The following is a 19,601-nucleotide window of genomic DNA, read 5'->3' on the forward strand; positions in this document are numbered from 1 at the left end:
AGTGGGTGAATGGTGAATGGAAGATGGACAGATGGATATCATATAGCAAAACTGAGCTTTGGAGAATTCTGGGTCCCCAGCCAGAGTCACAGCCACTCCTACCAGTCATACCTATCCCATCTCATCAGTCCCATTGCCAAATATATTCTGGTTCTACCACTTCCCTCTGCCTCTCAACCACCCCCACCTCTTCAGCACCCCAGGCTCCTTCATGCCAAGCCCACCCCAGCTTCAGGACCTCTAGGGAAACTGGCACCAAAACCTAGAACACTATTCCCCTGGAGCTTCCCAGAGATGGCAGCCCCTCCCACCAGCCCATTAAGGGGTCCCTTCTCCCAGGCACCCAACTGTCACTGTCTAGCCATCACTCTCTTCATAGCATATACTACTAGCATGAATGTTTATGTGCCTACTTGTGTTTGTGTCTCCTGCACAAGAATGCAGCACAAGGGCCAGGACCTTGACCTTTTCTTCTCTACTTCCCCACCCCTAAGCAGATGCTCAGCTCACACTTGGGGAGTGATAGGTTACTGCCCCTCACTAGTTGGCATTTCAAGTGTGCAGGTTTCACCTAGACTCGGCAGAAGGGCAGGACTGGTGCAGTGCAACACCAAGAGGGGTCAGACCTGGGTGCCTCTTCCCGGCTGTGTGCTCTGGGCAACTCGTTCCCCTGAGCCAGTTTCCTCATCAGGAAAGGACTCTCCACCTCACAAGGTGTTGCGAGGTTTCAGGGAAAATGAAAATGAAAACATTTAAAATCAGAGACCACAAGACACACGCACAATATCGTGAGCTGCATTTATTGTAGCATGTATAAACCACCCGCCACCTGTGTCTTTCGGAGGCCTGAGGACACAGTCCAGCCCGCATCTGGGAGCCACAGTGCTGAGCACATGACCCACAGCCCGCCCACCTGCAGCAGCTCCCAGAAGGCCTGAATCGCAGAGCGGCCAGAGACCCACGGGTGACTGCTCCAGAGGGATCCACAGTGGCACAGGGCCCAAAGCTGGCCCCCACACCTTTTGTTTGGCTAGCAGCGTTCAAAACGTTTTTTCATTAGTTGCCAACAACTTAAAAATTAAGATATTTCACATAAAACTCTGGCTCTTTGGCTTCTCCAGATGTCTCACATTAGACCCACATTCCCACTTTACAGTAATTAGCTACAGCTGAACGACAGCCACGAATTTCAGGTGGGAAACTGCTTTGCCACAGTCCCCACCACACCCATTGTAACTCAAAGCCAGTTGCCATTAGTGACTCAATCATGCAAATATTTCTCATTACAAAGCAGTCTCTGTGTCCCATCTCCAGTAATAGTGGGAAAAATCAAAGTTGCACTACAAAGGCCTCACAACGCAAAGGCCCACTTTATTTATTTTTATAACCCACCTGGCCCTGAGGGCATCTAAGTTAGAGATCTATGAACTAGCCCAAACCTCTCCTTTCATCCACAAATGCAGGGGGATGGACAGTCACTCCATATACCCCCTTTGTGCAGATCTGAAAGCAGCAGCCAGACTTCCCAAATCTGAGCCATTTTACTCCTTTAGAAGTCTATAAATTCCCTGAACCCCAAAGAGCTAGTAAGCAGGGTGGACACACCACGCACAGGGCTGTACCTTGGATGAGGTTGCCCTAGGAAAGCTGGACGCAGGTAATGCTGTGCTGATGCGCACTCTGGTGGCCATGAAGCAGCTCTGCAGGCCACCAGGAAGATTTTTGAACTGGATTCCAAGGGAGCCTAGGAGTCAAAACCATCAATGGCCCCCAAACCTGGCTCCCCCTATCCCCATGGGTGCCAAGCTCAGGCTTCCAGCTACTCCTTCCCAAAACCTTCCCGATCTCCATCCCACCCCTCAGCCCCTCTCCTGGGCATGCCTGGCACCCATCTTAGTCCCCAGGAGGACCAGACCCCTCCCAGGCGGTGGCCTCTTCGGGGCAGGCTCCAGCCTCCCCATTCTTCTCACTCCCATGCTTCAATCCGGGCTTGGCCCACAGCAGCCTCGCAGCATTTGCAGGGGAAAACCCTGCAGAGGTGGAGGAGGCCAACTCCCAGCCAACAGGGTCAGGCAGGGCACTTAGGTGAGCAGAACAGGCCAGGCAGAGAACGGGAAGCATATGTCCCAGGAGATGATGCCACTGAAGAGCCGTTGTGGCCAGATGGCCATTCTTCACAAGATGCTGGGGAGCTGGACTTTTATGTGAAATATACCAAGTTTTAAAGGTTGGCTCAATTGTATACACTGCCTAGGCCAAGAAAACACGCTGGCAGGGTGCATCCGGGCCTGGGCCCCAGGTGGAGAGTACTGCTGAGGCCCTGCCGCTGACAGAACCTCCGAGATGGTGGGCGTAAGCCAGTGGTTTTCAAGGTTTTGTTTATTTGAGTAGTTTGTAGCCATCATCATGTTTGATCCTGAGAGGCAAGCGAGGGAGAAAAAATTCTTGGACCCATTTTAAAGTCTGAGACATTGAGGCCAAAGGGGGCTTCTGGCAGGGTCAAGGTCACAGCTAGTAGAGAAGACAGCTCTGAGGCTGCATGAGGCTGTGTCCCCAGCAACAGCAGGCCCCAAGCCTGCCCTAATAGCCATGCACACAGACGTGTGTCTCAGCCTGGGCGGGGGGCCCCTCCCACCCCACCTCACCCCACCAGGCCTGGACCCTCTTAGCTGGGCCATTCCTAGTCCCCTGGAGAGCCCACCACCCAACAACAGCCGCAATGGTGGCTCCCTGTGCACACTCACACACACACCTGCCCTCCATGCACACAGCTCCAGGACAGGCAGCCCGGGCAGAGGCACACAGCTTTCTCTACAGGTGCACAGCGCACACACACTCAAGCTCCCTATGGAGCGGAAATACCATAGCCTTGCCCATCATGGGTATAGTGGCAGGGGAAGGGGTGGGGAGCGGGTCCCTGGGTAGGCCAGGCAGGTGGCCATGGCCAGTGTGGCAGCCTCACCAGTTGGCCTTCACTGCCTTGATGTCACTCACAAGGTTCTGGGCCAGGCAGATACCAAAGATCTGTAGGACAAAGAGGCAAGTGAGGGAAAGTCTGCCGGCGGGGCAAGGGTGTGGGGGGGGGCATGCTGTGCTGAGTCAGTACCTGGAGGAGGGCGATGCCCACAAAGACCCCAGCCACAACGATCAGGTTGTCCTGCAGCCACTTCTCAAACTGGCCCACACAGCCTTTGGTGTGGATGGAGCCCTGCTGCTCCAGCTCCTGGGGACACACAGGCAAGGGGCTTGGCCCACCCACCCCCACAGGCCTCCTCTCAGCCTAGACTGCCAAGCTTGTCTCCACCCCAGCGCCTTACACCTTTGCACCTGCTGCCTAGATGGAGCTCTACCACAGGGCCTTTGCATGACAGATTCCTTCTGGTCATCAGAATCTCGGAACAGATGCCCCCTCCTTCAGGAGGTCTTCCCTGACCACCCGGCCCCAATCCTATCAACCTCCCTTACTTTATTTGCATTCAAGCTCTTGGTTGAAATTGTCACATTACTGTTCACATGTATTTATCCATTAGCTTTCTGTATTTCTCCCTCTACTAGTGTGGGAGCTCCTTGAGAACAGGGGCTCTGTCTACCTAGCTCATGACCATGAATCCCTAGCATCTATGGCACTGCCAGGTGTGAGCACCAATGGGTGCTCGACAAAGAGCTGCAACGAGCAGACACACATGTGTCTGTGCTCACGGGTCCACTGCCCCCATGTTTGGAAGTACAAGCTCTAGGTGCCTGGATGGTTCCTAGGACTCAGTACCCCCTCCCCCACAGAATTCCTGAGACCTCACAGAGGAGCTTATGGGAGGCTGTCCTTTCCATCCCAATGCCCCCAACTCTGTCCCCACCCCTCTCACCAGCTTGAGCCGGACATCGTAGCCACACTGGGTGTTAAGGACATCTTCCTGAGGAGAAATAGGCCAATAAGCGAGTTGGTGAGGGGATATCCCACGGGGGCCCATGACACCCAGCACTGGAGTGGTTCTTGCTTCTCAGGGGAAGCAGATGGAACCACGGACTCCGCCATGCCCACCACTCCTAGACAAGGCTCACAGAGGCCCACACACCTCTTTCCTTGGTGCCAGGACACATGGCTACAAACGCCAGCCTGAGCTGCCTCCTGTTTAGGAATCCTGCCTGCTCGTGTTTTCTAAGAATGGGAAGAATCCTGGCCCTCAGTGTCCCAGGTGAACTGTGCTGGGAGAGAAGTCACCGGGAGAAGTTTCTGCTCTGAAGAAAGCCATACAAGGGGTCAGAAGCCCCACGCCCGACCACACCAGCATGGCGGCCCAGCGGTGTGGCAGCTGCCTCACTACAATCATAGAGACAGGTTTTGCTGAAGGGGCGCAGGCCCTACTGCTGCCCACGGACACAAACTCCTCAGTGTAGGAGGGGTGCTCCCATGTAAAATGACCCCCACCCCCGGCACCCAAGGCCCCCAGAGCAGGGCTGAGTCCAGCAAGCCCTGTGGTGGATTTTTCCCACACTTGGTCTGTGCACAGCAATGCCCCTGCCCCTCCTCACCACATCCCACTCACCGCAGGGTCCCGGACGCAGCAGGAGAAGGGCACCCCGCAGCGCTCCCGGCTCGGGTTCAAGTCAGTGCAGTTGAAATAGATATTGAGGTTCCAATCATTAGGCCCTCGGGCTCCGCAGCAAGACCACTAAGGGGCGAGAGGAGAGCCCTAGGTGAGCCAGGCCCACCCCAGGAGCCCCATCCAGTTTGGAGACAGGCCCAGGCTACAGGGAGACAGGGCAGGGCTGTGCTGCGAGGGGGTCTAGGGGCAGCTGGGCAGGTGGGCCCCTCCTCACCCTCCCAACAGAAAGGCCAGACCTAAGCCCAGACCCATCAGAGCATCACTATGCTCCTGCCCAGGTTGGTGGGGGCAGGGAGGTACTGGGAAGGGGTGCCCTGAGAAGTGGGTATCAGGCCAAGCCCTGTGGGGGAAGGTACCACTGAACCCCATGTCTGTACTGGGCCTCCCCACACTTGCCCCAGAGATTTTGCGAAGACTTTCTCTCTTCCTCTCTGCAGGGACAAGAGGGTCACCCTGTCACTGTCATACACCCTTACACTTCATAAATGCCACGGCAGCACCTGTATCCCCAACACCTCTACCCAGAATATCGTGCACTGCCTCCCTAGGCGTGGCAATAGTGAGTGTGAGGCCACACTGAAACTAGCTCGTGAGTCAGGGGAGGCAGGAGCACATGCCTTAGACCACCCAACACAGAAACCAGCCCTCAAGGGACCAGCTTAATGCAGACAGAGATAGGCCCCTATGGGCAGAGCAGGGAGAGTGAGGCCTGGCCAGCGGCTCTGTGTGCACAGGTCCCAGCAAACAGCCTGGCCTCTGCCTGCCTCTTCTCGCTCTGCTCAGCACTGATGTTCCTGTTGGGGAACATCTGCCCCTCTTTCCACAAACCCTGCTTCTTCTCCAAGGCCTTCCTCTTCTCCACCCTTCCTCATTTCAGCTCTTACCACTATTCACAATTTTGTATACACGCGTGTGCGCACACACGTACATTTGTCTGTTTTGCTTATCATCTGTCTCTTGCCCCAGACTGCCATCCCCATGAGGACAAGTCCCAGCTTTTTTCACCACTGAATTCCCAGCAACCTTCCCAGGGTCTGGCACACAATAAACCTGTACCAATTCTGTGTTGAATGAACAAATAAATCACATCCTAACTGCCTCACTATAGGTCTGCTCTGTCCTGAGTTGAAAAGTCCTCAAAGAGGTACCAGCTCTGGTTCATCTCTGGATCCCGGAACAGTCTCTTGGGTTGATGGCCCTGAAGGCATGTAACTGTGGAAGTGGATGTGACTGGGTGAGACTATGTGTAAGTGGGTGTGAGTGGATAAGGAGGTGCAGTCGGGAGGTGTCTAGGATCTCGTGAACTGTTCACTGACTGCTTCTTCACATTGGTTAAGTATAGAGTTTAAGAGCAGAGCTTTGGTTGAGGGGGAAAGTCTCAAACTCTAACATGTCCAGAGGCCAAATAAACAATAAAAATGAGAGAAGAGGGCCAACAGGTATAATAAAATAAAGAGTGGCAGACAATGGCAAACAGAGAGCTCCTATACCAGCAAAGGGGATAGCAGCAATGTAACTGCAGCCAAGACTATGGGTCCAGAGTTTATTAGAAGGGGAAATTTATATTTTTATATCAAATTTTCTCCTTTAAGTGTGTTGTAAACCTTGGCCTATGACCTGCCAGTTTGGAGTCTCTGGCCTCTGTTCCCCAACACTGGGTCCTTGCAGAACTAGGCATAATGGGGACCTACAGGGATCACATAAACTAGCCTTCCCTCAGACAGGGGCCTCCTGGCTCTTTTCCCCGGGGCATGGGTGGAGGAATGGTCCCAGCACACACGGGACTTATTCTTTCACACATCTGCCCAGCAGAGCCTCATGCAGGTAGCCCAGGCTGGTGCTGGACTCACATATTCCTGAGCAAAGTCAATGAGGTTCTGGAGGTCAATGTCGTCCCGATAGGCCTTAACATTGTTGTTGATGAAGAAATTGAGCTGGTCTCGAATCCAGTCCTTGAATACGAAGGCCAGAATCCCTGTTGCCAGTTCCAGGAAGAAGATGAGGCCGAGGAACACGGAGAACTGGGGTGGGGGACATACAGATTGTAGGGATCAGAGGTGCAGGGCCCGCGGGTGCCACGGGACAGAGCTCCACCCCCACCCCAACCCAATAAAGTGGACAGTCCCCACCTTTTCTCCCATTAACATTGTTTTATGATGGCGAAGGACAGCACTGCTCTTATAACCCACTTATTCTGCTTCCTCTGGTAATCATCCTGTTTTCGTTGAAAAACCACCCTCCACATAGCCTTTAATTTAGTTCCTGTGGCTCAGGCAGAGCCATCTCCACCTCCTTCCCCATTCCCAGATAGAGGACATGGCCTGTGCGAGGAGCCCACCAATCAGAGCGCTACCTCTCCCAGGGCCACAGGGATTGGTCCAAAGACAGCCAATCTGGACCAAAGAGATGCAAAGAAGTGACTGCTTCTGATTCTTGATTTCTACTCAGGTCCTGCTCTCAGTCAGATGAAACCCATCTCAGGCTCCTCAGGCTCCGCACTGATAGCAAGGAGCCTGCTTGGGATTCTTTCCTTCCTTCCATCTCTCCCTTCCTCCCTCTTTCTCTCTCTTTCTTCTTTCTCTTTCTCTCTTTCTCTCTCTCTCCCTCCCCCCCCCCACCTCCACTCGCACATGCGCACATGCCTGCACTCTCTCTCTCAAAATAAACTTAAAAAATTAAAAAAAAAAAAAAAAAGACTGGATGACTGGTTAGGAAGAGAGAGGTTCAGCCTCTAGTAGGGGTTCCCGGAGGGGCAGTATGAAGCTAGCCCCCACCCATTCGTGGGCATCCTTCCACCCCTTGGGGAATGGAGCCAACTGGAGGGACAGAGAAGAGAAACAGAGAGACCAGGCCGAGTGACATTGCGGTGGCCCCTAGATCCAAATGTGCTGACACCCAGCACACCCCTGGGCTTTCCCTAGTGAGCCCATAAATACCCTTTCATGCTTAGGCCCCTGGGTTTCAGTCATAGCAGAAAGAATCCTATATAGATAATACAATTCTGACGATTACTGTTATAATAACGTAATAATAAAACTACCCATTATTAAGTACTAACTACATAGATGTGGGAGGAGGTTGGGGTCCCCAGTGGGCCTAGGTGAGGGTGTACTCACAAACTTGAGCAGGAAGGTGTTCTCCCGGAGGGCCCCGATGCAGCCAGCAAAGCCCAGTACTGACATGACACCTCCAACCACTACAAACAGCCATACGGGGTCGAGGCCTCCCAGATCTGTCAGCGCTGAGATGTTAGAGAGAACGCCCTGTGCCAGGGGAGCAAAGGCAAGTGGTCGGCCCGATCCTCCCACCACCTCAACCCATGGCAGCCCCACGCCCTACTGCACCACCTTACCTTCTCACCCCAGGCCCAGAGGCCAATGGCCAGGAACAGGGCTCCCAGCACCTGCAGAAGCAGCATCAAAGAGCTGAGGGTTGGAGCAGCATCCTTCCCCACCCGGACAGAGCCCCCTCCTCCCTAGTACTCAGGGTCTTCAGGAAGCCAGGAGGAGAGAGAGGAGGAGGGGTGGGTCCAGGGTCCTTTCTACCTTTCCAAGAATACATTCCAGTGTTTCTCCCCCACAAAACACAGCCTGGAGGATGGATCCCACCTTAGTCCTTCCCAGAACTCAGAACTGGAGCAGAGGATGGCCAGGATACTCCTGCCAAGCAGCAGCAGCAGCAGCAGCAGCAGCAGCAGCAGCAGCAGCTATGTCCTGAGCCTCTCCTCCCACCAGACCTGTCTGAGTTCTGGGCTCCTAGCCTCCTTTCTGCTCCTTCCCAATCTGGCCATTCCACTGCCCTCCAACTCTGTGATGGTTGCCCTACTCCATTTTCTGTTTTCATAGCTCATAAGCAAAGACCCCTGAATGACCAGGAATCCCAATGTGAGCAGGATCCAGCTGAGGGACCCTAGTCTGGGCTGGTGGCTGTGCCCTTGAAAACTTCTGGCCACAGTTCTGCCTGGGCCTTCTAAGCACAACCCACCATCAGGCCTCAGTTCCTTACTGGGAAGAGCCCTGGATGTCAAGGCTATCAACCTGAGACTGGGCAGCTCCCCGGATGTTCAATCTCACAGGAAGAGTGTCCCTCCTGCCCCAGCCAGCACAAGGCCGTGACCCCACCTTTTCAGACCTTCCCCACCCACCTGCTTTCATAGGCTCCTCCCCTTCCCCCCACCAATTCCAGTCAATTCCACCATGATCACCCAGTTTAACACCTTCCTCTCTCTGACCCCAGACACCTCCCACTGCTGTATTCTTCTCTGGAAATAGTTTTCCTTCCCCTCACCTCTATACTAGATCTGGAATGTGAAACCAAACATCACTTCTCCTGCCTCATCCCATTTGACCCACCCATGGCCTTTAGACAGGTGACGGACTACTACTTTCTCCTTTCTGAACCCCTCCTTGGTTACCCAACACCAATCCTCTCTCTGCTCCTTCTCAGCCTCCCTCCCAGGATTCACTGCTTCACCTGCCCTATGCACATGGCCACCCACCCCCACCCCCACCCCCAACCAGGTTTAACCTTCAGCCTTCTGCTTTCTTCCTCCTCCACACTTATTATCCACACCATCAGATGCCGACATCTCCCAGATCTCCACCCAAACCTCTCCCTGGCTCCAGACTCCTATGTCCAACTGCCTGCTGCAAACACCTCCAAGTCCCAGGCCCTGTTACGTGTGCCGGGAATACATCAGAAAATAGAACAAATGAGCTCTCTGCCCTCATGGAGTTTACACTCCAGTGGGAGAAATCCACAGTTAGCAAACAAGGTAATTTCAGATACCAACAGATCCTTTAAAGAAAACCAAACAGTGATGCAGGGGGGAGTGACTGGGGGTTGTGGAGGCATGCTTCAGTTAGGGAAAATGGGGATATTTTAGCTGAGGTCTAAATAGCGAAAAAGTGTAGTGAGAAGGAAATTCCAGGTGGAGGGACTGGCAGAGGCCCAGAGGTAAGATCATGTTTGGTGGTGCGAGGGATAAACTGAAGGGCAGCAGGGCCAGACTCCAGAGAGTGCTGGAGGCCATGGGAGGAGTCTGGACTGTATTAATTGTGGGAAGCTTCTCAGCAGGGTAACAACCAGGGTCTGCTTTCCTTTAAAACAAACAAACAAAAATCTTGGGGCCTATATGATAGGCACCTCCCTCCAGCCACCTTGACCCAAACCTGAAACCCTCTTGGCCCTCCAAGCGTCCCAGTCCTGTCAATTCAGCCTCCTAACTTCCCCTGGAGCCTTCCTCACTTCCCACTCCCCAGCCCCTAGCTGTGACCCAGCCCTCCTCCTAGGTCTCCCACTTCCAAGCCCCATGCCCCTCACCCACTCTCCCCATGCAGCCAGACAGATCTGCCTCTAGTACAAAAGCCAAAGCAGACCCATTATCCAGCGCTGAAACCCTCACTGCTCTACATTGCCCTCAACATAAAATTCAAGCACCAGCCCAGCCTTTCCTGCTCTGGCTCCCCACCCCCACTCCCCTGCAAAAGTTGGTGTGCCTGCAAAGAGCCTGAGTTTCTCTTGCCTGTCCCCCTTGACATGGGGGGTTGGGGGGAGGGGGGTGGGACTCACTATGCTCAATGCTCTGCCTCACCTCTACCCACTGCCCTCTTGGCTCTGTGCTTACTGGCCCTGTCGTTCTAGGTTAAATGACTTAACATCTCTGTGCCTGTTCCCTCATCTATAAAATATAGATAATAAATAAAATAGCTGTGTGAATACAAGTTAGAATTCATTTAATGGGCCTAACAACCCTGAGGGGCAGGCTTCATTACCCCCACTCCCAGGAAGGGAAGCTGAGGTCCAGAGAGAAGTGACTTGCCCAGTCTCAGCTCTGCTTGCTACACCCAGGCCTCCAGACTTCCCCACCAGTACTCTCTGCACATTGCCCACACCCTGGAGAGCTGAGCATAGCTGGAACCAGAAGGCCCACCACACAGGGGCGACTGCATGGGCAGCACGTGGGTGGAGGGCGGTGCCAAAGTCTTGCTGAAAGAAACAGAATGGGCCCGGCATTTTGACACAAGGCAGCAGGAGTAGAGACTGCAGAGGCAGCAAGCAGCCTTGGAGACGGGATGGGGGAGGGAGAAGGGAAGATGACTTGGCAAGGCCCTGGGGGTACAGATGCCACCCGGGGAGGGGCACTTGAAGCTCCCTTCTCTGGCAGGGCCAGCAACTGCCCCCGAAACCTCGGTTTTGTCACTTGTAGAATGTTGAATTCTGTTCCCCAGGGCCACCTCAGGACGTCTCAACAGGGCAGATCTCCTGCCCCCAGCAGAGGACTAGAGCTATTGGCCCTCCCCCAGCCTGCAAGCCTCCTCACTGAGGAGCAAGACCCACACACCACCCCTTCCCCGCTCCCCCCCCCCCCCCCCCGCCAAAGGAGCTTAAGGCTGGGTGAGAGAATCCGGCCCTTCCCTTCGCGGAGACACTCCCCTCGGTGGGCTAAACAGGGGTGGAGTTCAGCGAACACCCCACACCCCAGAGTAGCAGTGAGGCTGGATGGGAGAATGGGCGACGGGGCACCAAGAGCATCCCTGGGACCCTTCCCCTTTCTCCACCTGGACTCTGGAAGATACCAGGAGACTCCACCCCCACATCCTACCCCGGCGGCGCCTGGGACCCGCCTCCAGCAATCCGGGACTCTCCGTAGTTCCCCGGAGTGGTCCTGGGAGTGGGCGTGGAGTGGGAAAAAGAGATGGGGGCTGGGGAGAGATGGGGGGGAAAGACCGCTCTCTGCCTTCAGGATTTGGGACCGTCCCCCTCCCTCCCCCCAGCCCCTGCAGTAGAGGCTTGAACCTCCTTCTCCCGCCACCTGAATTCAGCACGGGGCCCAAACCCACCCCGCTCTCACCCAGAAGACAATGTTGAAGCCAAACAGGAAGTATTTCCCGCAGCAGCCGACCTCGGGTTCCTGGAAGTGCTGGTGCTTGCCCGGCATGGTGAGCAGTCGCCCGCCGGCCTGGGACCGGAGCTGGGGCTGGCCCGGCCCTCCACGGGCCGCCCTGGGCTAGAGCCGCCCGGGGCCTAGCCCGGCGGCTGCGGCTTCATGGCCGCGGCCACACAGAGAGCCGGTCGGGTCCCGCCCGCCCCGCAGGGACCGCCCCCGGCGCCCCGACCGCCCCGCTCCCAGCCCGCTCAGTCCCCTCAAAGCCCCGCCGCCTCTAGGCCTGACTCCGCCTCCGTCCTACTCAGTGCCCTCGGAGCCCCGCCTCTAGGCCTGAGTCTGTGACCTCCGGGCTCCGCCCCAGGCAGGTTCCGCCCCAGGCACGTTCCGCCCCAGGCAGGCCCCGCCCCTCTGCCCGACTCGGAACCCCGCCTCTAGGTCTGACTCCGCCCCGAGCGCCGGCAGCGTTCTCTTACCACCCCCCCCCCCCCCAGCGTCCTACGGACCTGAGAAGCTTGACGATGGCACCGCAAGTCGCAGGTACGAAACACCCTCATTACTCCCACCCCACCAGGCACAGTACCAGCGCCACTTCCGTACCCAGCCTTGCTGTTGGAACTCAGTCCTGGAGAAGAGTAACTGATGCTCTAATGAGCAGATGGGGATGGCGATATGGATCGTGTTTTTAAAACACAGGACGTTTTATTACAGTGTAATCGAAGCTGACGCACTTTTCACTCAACGGAAATTAACTCTGCCTACACTGGCTCAAACTCAGGCCTGACGACATCTAGGTCTTGTGAGGGCCGCGGCCTCTGCTCCCTGACACTTCAGTTTTGCCAGGGGCATATACTCGACCCCCTGGCTCAATGACCCTCTGACATTGAAACCTCGCCGACTCTTCCCATCTTACCCCTCTCCCCATACTAGATGGATCCCTGATTGGGCCCTGGGGGGGGGGGTGTCACACGAGCCCCTCAAGGCAGGACAGGAGATTAAGGTTTTGGGGGGCCCAAATCTTACTCAATTTTAGAACCCTCAAAAATAATTCTAATAATTCAGAAGTGAGTGTTTATTTGGAGCAGGAACAGAAAGGGGCTTAAACTTCATCACCTTCCAGTTAATCCATCTCAAACCTAACCACCACTGTCCTGTCTCATCTATCTACCCGCCTCCATTCAGCCTGACTAAGGCAGGCAAGGCCCAGACAGCCCTGGCCACAGCTGAGGAAAGGGCAAGTAGACACACAGGGCTCTCAGTCCTTAGCTCACCACATGTCTGTGAGATAGTGGGGTTCTGCCTGTAAGCCTCCAACCCTTTTGATCTACAACCCCACTTCTGAGGCCCCACCCACGGCTGCTTGAGGGAAGGTACAGGATACTGGGGAGGCTCCAAGGCTATAAATCTGATGAAAGGCTATTCATAAAGGTTTAAAGTAGAGTGATTACAAAGAGGAAAGCCCATCCCCCTCCTGTCCTTGAGCTCCTGCTCTCAGAGTGTCAGTGGTCTTGGGCCTGCTCCCCCAAATCAGAAGAGTCTGGCCCTCAGGTCACCCAGCCTCTTTCTCAGGGGTGCAGAGAGAGTAAGTGCTGGATTGTAGGGTTCTCTTGCCATCTTTCCACCTTCATCTGAGCTCTCCTTTCCCCAGTGACTCACCCCAGCCCACCCCCAGGTGAAACAAGGAAACTCAAGGCTTTCCTCCACCTGTTCTGCATCCTCAGGATGGCTCCCTGACCACAGATCTATGCCTAGGCCCCAACTCATGTTAAGCAATGTTCATATTCACTCCAGGACAAGTGAGAACCCGGTTCTCTACCCCCTAGTCCTACCCAGCATCAGCACTGTAGCCCAGCATCCCCTTACTTACACACACACACACACACACACACACACACACACACACACACACACACACACACACACACAGAGTGAGAGGCTCAGGAGCAGCTGAATCACACCACAAACTTATTCTTGGCTAGGGAGTTGCTCTTGGTGGCAGTGTCTGCATGGGCCTGGTACCCAATGACGATCTTCGTGGAGAGGCCCAGGCGCTCTTTGTACACACGCCTGAGGGAGGAGTAGGAGAGGAAATTAAATAGTCAGCAGCAAGTCCTGGAGATCACCTGGGACCCTGGGTCCTTTGCCCATACGTCCTACCCTAGTTCCAGCCACCATCACTCTTGTGACGTCTTACCCATGTGGAAACCCAAAATAGGACTCTTTACGCAAAAGAAAAGAGTCCTGCTGTAAACAGCTTGAAATCTGGATTCCAAACCCTCATATACATGGGTAAGGAAAAAGGAGGAGCTGACATGGAGAGTTCCAGAGGTCTCCCTCACAGGCCAAGCCACACCACCCTCAACTTCTCCCCTAGAAGAGACCCTGTGCCAGAGATATCACTCACCCAATGTGCAGCACGCCCGCCTGGTTCTCTGCCTCCCTGGTCCACACAGCAATCTTGTCTCCCTTGGTTCGGATGTTGATGACAGCCCCACACACCTCCCGGCTGTGCTCCTCAAAGCTCTCCCCGATCAGACAGAGCAGCTGGGGCCAAAAGGAAGGATGGTGAGACCTCCACCTCAGTTACAGGGACTGCCCCACTATCCTTGATGGTGCCACCACACCAGCCAGCCTCTTCTCTTGGGGACCTCCCCCGCCTTCCCTCCCCTCCCAACCCCCACTCACAGTCTCCAGCCACAGGCGGTCCAGCTCACTGTGACGCTGCTGCTTGGCAAGACTGACCAGCCAGCGGCCACCCCTCTTATTCCTGCTATCTTCCCACATGGGCTCAATGCCATCCTAAGAGGTGGAATGACAAATCAACTGCCTCCCTTTCTTCAAAGGGAAGTGGGGACCCAACCATCTTCCCAGGCGCTGCTCTGACCCCTAAATAAGCCTCAGTAGGCCAAGTTCCCTCTTGCTTCCATTCCCTTTGTATGGGCAGCTTCCACCATCAGCCACTCGGCCCCCCACACCCTCCTATGAGCTCCCACAATCCCCTGATCCTCAACACTGGTCATCTTTTGTAGCCTTGTCATATATGTGTGTATGTTTGTCTCTTTTACTGAACTGAGCTCCTTGAGGCAGGAGTTCAAATCGGGGCGGGGGGATTAAGGAAGCCTCTGGGGCAGCCCTAGTGTGTGGAAGACCAGACATCCCAGGCTGGGCACAGACCCCCTGGGGAAGTCTTTAAACACTGATGTCAGGGCCCCACAGCACACACCTGCTAGGTCAGCAGATGGGCCCAGCGATGGGCCTGGACACTGATGAGGCGTGTCCTCGGGCAATTCTGATGCATATGCCTAGTTCAGGAGCCAGGCCAGAAACCTGGGCTCCTTCCTGGTTCCCCCTTCTCCCCTCTCCCCTTCCAGACTCGTAAATGTCCTATAAGTACAGCTCTAGTCTGACACTCTACCCAAGCTTCTGTATATAGCATTTCCTCAGATTGGAAGTCCCACCTTGGCTCTGAGGAAGGCTGTCTGTGGCACCCCACCCCCAAACTCTCCATGAGGGAGGGATGCAGAAACTGAGCTGAGGAGAATCAGCCCTCCTGTGGCCCGAGGGGGTGGGTGGGCAGAGCTTACCTTGAACAGGGCGTAGTCACAGCCAGAAGAGAGCTTACTGGCCAGCTGGATGTGACTGTACATCCTGGAGAGAGCCCCCCCACCCCGCCCCAATCCAGGCTGAAAGTCCAGACTTTTTAAGGCCTGGTTCCAACCTGCCTCACCGCCCCAACTTCTTACCAGACCCCACTTGTTTTCCACCCACCTTCAGGCCTCCAAGCCTTTGCTCACTCACCCTTCTCACCAACCCCTTGCCCCCTTCTATCTCTACTTACCCAAACCGTCAAATCCCACCTTCTCCCTGGAGCCTTCCCTGACCATCCAAACCCCTCAGGAGGCTTTTAGAGCCCCAGTGCCGGGGCAGGGGGTGTTTTGGGATTCACCCATGGACACTATCAAGTAGCCTAATCCTCACTTTGTGGCTGAGACCAGCTCAGAGGGGAAAGAACTTGTCCAGAGTCACAAAGCCAAGAAGTGGCAGAGTCAGGGTCAACTCCTGGCTCCTCCCACCTCTCAGACTCTCTTCCAGGTGTACAGGATGGTTTGGTGTTGATCTGGCTGTATTTCATGGACGCAACACACACACACACACAAAAGCTTCCATGCTGTTCTGGCGTCTCAGCTCCTCCCCTGAGACTCTCTTCCCTAAGCCCCAAGAAGTTTTCAGGGGGGTCTAGATCCTAGTCCCAGTGACCCCCACCCCCAAGCAGAACCCACCAAGCCCCAGCCCTCAGCAAATGCTGAGAGGTCGCAGGGAGGGCTGGAAAGCGGTGTAGGAAACAGCTCCCTGGAGGGGTAGGGTCTAGGAAGGACCCCCCTGGCTCTGGCCTCCTCTACAAGCAACAGACACTCACGCCCAAAAGTCCTCCACGGTGTCAAACTTGGTGACCAGATGCAGGTTGTCCTGCCAGGCTCGGCTGCGGTCATTCTTGAAGAACCATAGGGCCCACCTGGGGATAGGAGAGGCCAGGAGGAAGCAGCGAGCCCCTCCCAGGCCCAGAACCTGCAGCAGGTGCTGGCAGGGAAGTCCCACCCCTTCAAGTATAAATAAGGAGATGGGATTTAGGCATGGCCTCTGCACGGTGACTGGAGTCAGTGATCCTGAAAGGCTAGGACAGGATGGGGGAATTGAAGCCAGAATCTCTACTGGGTTAAGGCCAGAAGAACCAACAGGACCCAAGTCTTAGGCTAGCTCTGGCCTTTCTTGGATGAGGGAGTGGGGGCAAGAGAGCAAGGCCGGGTGCAAGGCCACAAAGCCTGCCTTACCTGTTCAGCAGCGGGTGTAACTCCAACTTGATCCCCTGGGGGCCCCCATCCTGGGCTTCCTTCCTTCTCTCGGACAGCTGATCCCCAGGGGCATTCAGAGCCCCCTCAGCCATCAGGACAGCCACTGCTGCCCCCTCTTTCTCTTCCTCTTTCTCCTCCTTCTCCTCCCAGTTTTGGATTCCACCCTCAGCCTCTCCAACCTGACCAAAGAAAGAAATCAGGGTGAACAGCAAGCTCCAGCCCAGCCACCCCAGCCCCGTCCCTTGCTACACGAGGGGCAGGAAGGTGGACTCACAGGGCTAGCAGTAGCCATGCAGCTGCTTGGGCTTCGTCCCATTTGGCCCCCAGCTGCGGGCTTTTAACTCAGTCGTGCCACCCCACCCCCCCCAGAGCATGGGATGGGGAGGAGTCAGCGTGGTGTTGGGGGAGCTCAGAGGGGAAAGAGCTTGTGCTGTGGTGTTGGGGGAGCTCAGAGGGGAAAGGGCTTGCGCTATGCCTTCCATCGGCAGGCATTTAGTGAGCACCTTCCACATGCAGGGTGGGAGGGGGACAGTGTGATCAGACAAACCCAGCCCTCACCCATAGGGTGCTGGCCATGCGAGGGCTGGGACACATGAAGCTAAAGGTCAATATTAGGGGTCTGCCCCTAGTGCAATCACGTCTCACAGAGGACGGGCCTAGAGTTTAAAGTGGACCATTCCAGAAATGGCAGAAACAGCAGGTCTGACAGTGTTCATAGCCAGGTCAGACCTTATACACACATTGGGGTATCTGTTTGTCTCTGTTGCCATTCTTTTGGCTACCAATGTCATCTGACACCCACGTTTATCTGGTCTCTGGGAACATCTGAGTTTTTTAAAATACATAATGATTTTGGGGTGCCTGGGTGGCTCAGTCAGGTTAAGCATCCGACTTCAGCTCAGGTCGTGATCTCCTGGTTGGTGAGTTTGAGCCCTGCATGGGGCTCTGTACTGAGAGCCTGGAGCTTGCTTCAGATTCTATGTCTCCCTCTCTCTCTGCCCCTCCCCCACTCACGCTCTGTCTTTCTCTCTCTAAAAAATATTTTAAAAATGTTTTTAAATACATAATCATTTAGAAACAGAGAGACTATATTAAAAATCTACATCTTTGGTTACTCTTGAAAATTTGGGAAAGTCTCATGACACTGGAGCCTCCACCTCACGGATCCACAATCCGATATGCACCCCCCCCCCAATGGCCCACTGCACTCCTGCTCTTCTGAGTGTTCTCAGCATTGATAGGGAAGGGGGAGGGGCAGTGCAACAGTCCCATAGCCTAGGTTAAAATCCTCTCTGCCTGACTTCAGCCAAGTACCTGAACCTCAGAGTTTTCAGTTTCCCTGTCTGTAAAATAGGAATGTTAATGATATATAATTCAGAAGCTTACTGTATTAAATGATATACATAAAGCCCCTAAAACAGGGCCTGCTGCAGTGGTCAATACAAATTAGCTGAGGGCTACCTTAGGGTGCAGGAGGGAGGGGTGGGGAGGGGAAGAGGGAGGAAAAGCTCTGGCTACCCTTTCCCTGACTTCTCAGTAGCACACTTTTCTGCAAGGGCTGAGACCTCCCCAAATTTCTTAAGGCTTCTCATCCTCCCCTTGGCCACTTTTAGGGTCTGAGATCTATAAAGTGACCAGTCTCTTCCCCTCTCCCACACCCAGGGAAGTCCATGACCACCTGGAGTCAATATCTGCCCAACCCCCATCTCCTAAGCTCTCAGTACCTGCCAGGCATGGGGGTAGGTGCTAGAAGGAGTGAGGAGCAAATAATGAGTGACCCCTGTGCTCTGCTCTATCAGGGGAGCCAGACATCAGGTCCTCTCACAAAGACCTGTGTAATCACTAACGCAGACCTCTGAAGGAAAGGAATTTGCAGATGGGAAAAGATAAAGTCCACAACCTGAACTGGGAGATTTAGAATGGCAATTCTCAAAAAAAAAAAAAAAAAAAAAAAAAAAAAGAGAGAGAGAGAGAGTGGTGGTTCTCAAGTGCACAGATCAGAATCACCTGCAGGGTTTGTCAAACAAGCTGCTGGGCCCTACCCCCAGAATTTGATTCCTTAGCCCTGGGCTTGGACCTGAGAATTGGCATTTCTCTCTCTTTTTTTTAACGTTTACTTATTTTTGAGAGAGACACAGTGCAAGCGGGGGAAGGGCAGAGAGAGAGGGAGACACAGAATCTGAAGCAGGCTCCAGGCTCTGACTTGTCAGCACAGAGCCCAACACGGGCCTCCAGCTCACGAACCGTGAGATCATGACCTGAGCCGAAGTCAGACAGTTAACTGAATGACCCACCCAGGTGCCCCTAAGAATTGGCATTTCTTTATTTTTAAAAAAAATTTTTTATTTTTTATTTAAAAAAAATTTTTTTTAATGTTTATTTATTTTTGAGAGAGACAGAGACAGAATGTGAGTGGGTTAGGGGCAGAGAGAGAGGGAGACACAGAAGCAGAAGCAGGCTCCAGGCTCTGAGCTGGCAGCACAGAGCCCAACATGGGGCTCGAACTCACGAGCTGTGAGATCATGACCTGAGCCAAAGTCAGATGCTCAACCGACTGAGCCACCCAGGCGCCCCTAAAAAAATTTTTTTAACGTTTATTTATTTTTGAAGGAGGGGGGGGAGGGGCAGAGAGGGAGACACAGAATCAGAAAAACAGGCTCCAGGCTAGGAGCTGTCAGCATAGAGCCCGACGCGGGGCTCAAACTCACGAACCGCAAGATCATGACCTGAGCTGAAGTCGGACGCTTAACCGACTGAGCCACCCAGGTGCCCCAAGAATTGGTATTTCTAAGAAGTTCCTTGAGGATGCTGGTCAGGAATCCCATTTTGAGAACCACTAGCTTAGAGGCAGTTCATGGATGAGGTGATGTTTGAGCTGATACCTAAGGTATGAGCAAGAGTTAACTAGGTGGGTGGAGAAGGGCATGTCAGGGAGCAGCATGTGCAAAGGCCCTGGGGCAAAGGGAACATGGGACACTGGAAGAAAAAAAGGAAGACCAGTGTGGCTGATGCCTAAAGGAGAAAGGGATAGTAGGTCTTGATCTTAGGAAAGTGAAGGGCCACTGAGTGCTTCGGGTGGCTATAGATGGGCTTTCCAGCAAGTTCTTTGGACTGCTGTGTAGGAAACAGACCCTGTGGTAGCAAGAGGGAGTGGAAGAAGATCTATTAGGTTGTTAATGTAATTGTCCAGGTGACAAATCTGGTGACAGGGAAGATAGAACATGATGGATTTCAGAGGTGTTTAGAGGAAGACTGGGGTGT

General features: G+C 54.3%; 2 protein-coding genes across 3 annotated transcripts; both read right to left on the reverse strand.

Moving 5' to 3' along the window:
* Positions 1 to 784: 784 nt before the first annotated feature.
* Positions 785 to 11,678, reverse strand: TSPAN17 (tetraspanin 17). 2 transcript variants are annotated; one of them, XM_047090727.1, is made up of 9 exons: positions 11,458 to 11,678; positions 7,957 to 8,007; positions 7,721 to 7,867; positions 6,455 to 6,625; positions 4,545 to 4,670; positions 3,864 to 3,911; positions 3,107 to 3,223; positions 2,963 to 3,024; positions 785 to 2,416 (listed from the first exon to the last, which is right to left on the reverse strand). In XM_047090727.1, exons 1-9 carry the CDS (start codon positions 11,542 to 11,544, stop codon positions 2,380 to 2,382), a joined length of 846 nt encoding a protein of 281 aa, XP_046946683.1. In that variant the 5' UTR covers positions 11,545 to 11,678; the 3' UTR covers positions 785 to 2,379. The 2 variants fall into 2 exon arrangements, with proteins under 2 accessions (XP_046946683.1, XP_046946691.1); XM_047090735.1 differs by lacking the exon at positions 7,957 to 8,007.
* A 1,764-nt stretch (positions 11,679 to 13,442) lies between these two features.
* EIF4E1B (eukaryotic translation initiation factor 4E family member 1B) lies at positions 13,443 to 16,656 on the reverse strand. The gene is made up of 7 exons (XM_047072755.1): positions 16,615 to 16,656; positions 16,320 to 16,519; positions 15,908 to 16,003; positions 15,075 to 15,138; positions 14,176 to 14,289; positions 13,895 to 14,034; positions 13,443 to 13,557 (listed from the first exon to the last, which is right to left on the reverse strand). The coding sequence occupies exons 1-7, from the start codon at positions 16,654 to 16,656 to the stop codon at positions 13,443 to 13,445; spliced, it is 771 nt and encodes a 256-aa protein (XP_046928711.1).
* Between the last annotated feature and the right edge of the window lie 2,945 nt (positions 16,657 to 19,601).

Source organism: Lynx rufus, unplaced genomic scaffold (genome assembly GCF_022079265.1).
Source record: "Lynx rufus isolate CCGP_SWC_20201006 ecotype Redwood Valley unplaced genomic scaffold, mLynRuf1.p SCAF_1, whole genome shotgun sequence".
In the NCBI taxonomy this organism is placed as follows: Eukaryota; Metazoa; Chordata; class Mammalia; order Carnivora; family Felidae; genus Lynx; species Lynx rufus.

Excerpts from the sequence above, each read along its gene's own strand:
- TSPAN17 (XM_047090727.1), bottom strand. The coding sequence starts at position 11,544 with ATGCCGGGCAAGCACCAGCACTTCCAGGAACCCGAGGTCGGCTGCTGC. Across the intron at positions 8,008-11,457 it reads GCTTCAACATTGTCTTCTGG|GTGCTGGGAGCCCTGTTCCT; the intron begins GTGAGAGCGGGG and ends CTGCTTCTGCAG. Across the intron at positions 7,868-7,956 it reads TCTGGGCCTGGGGTGAGAAG|GGCGTTCTCTCTAACATCTC; the intron begins GTAAGGTGGTGC and ends CCCCTGGCACAG.
- EIF4E1B (XM_047072755.1), bottom strand. The coding sequence starts at position 16,656 with ATGGGACGAAGCCCAAGCAGCTGCATGGCTACTGCTAGCCCT. Across the intron at positions 14,290-15,074 it reads GTGACTACGCCCTGTTCAAG|GATGGCATTGAGCCCATGTG; the intron begins GTAAGCTCTGCC and ends TCCACCTCTTAG. Across the intron at positions 14,035-14,175 it reads ACCGCCTGTGGCTGGAGACT|CTGCTCTGTCTGATCGGGGA; the intron begins GTGAGTGGGGGT and ends TTTTGGCCCCAG.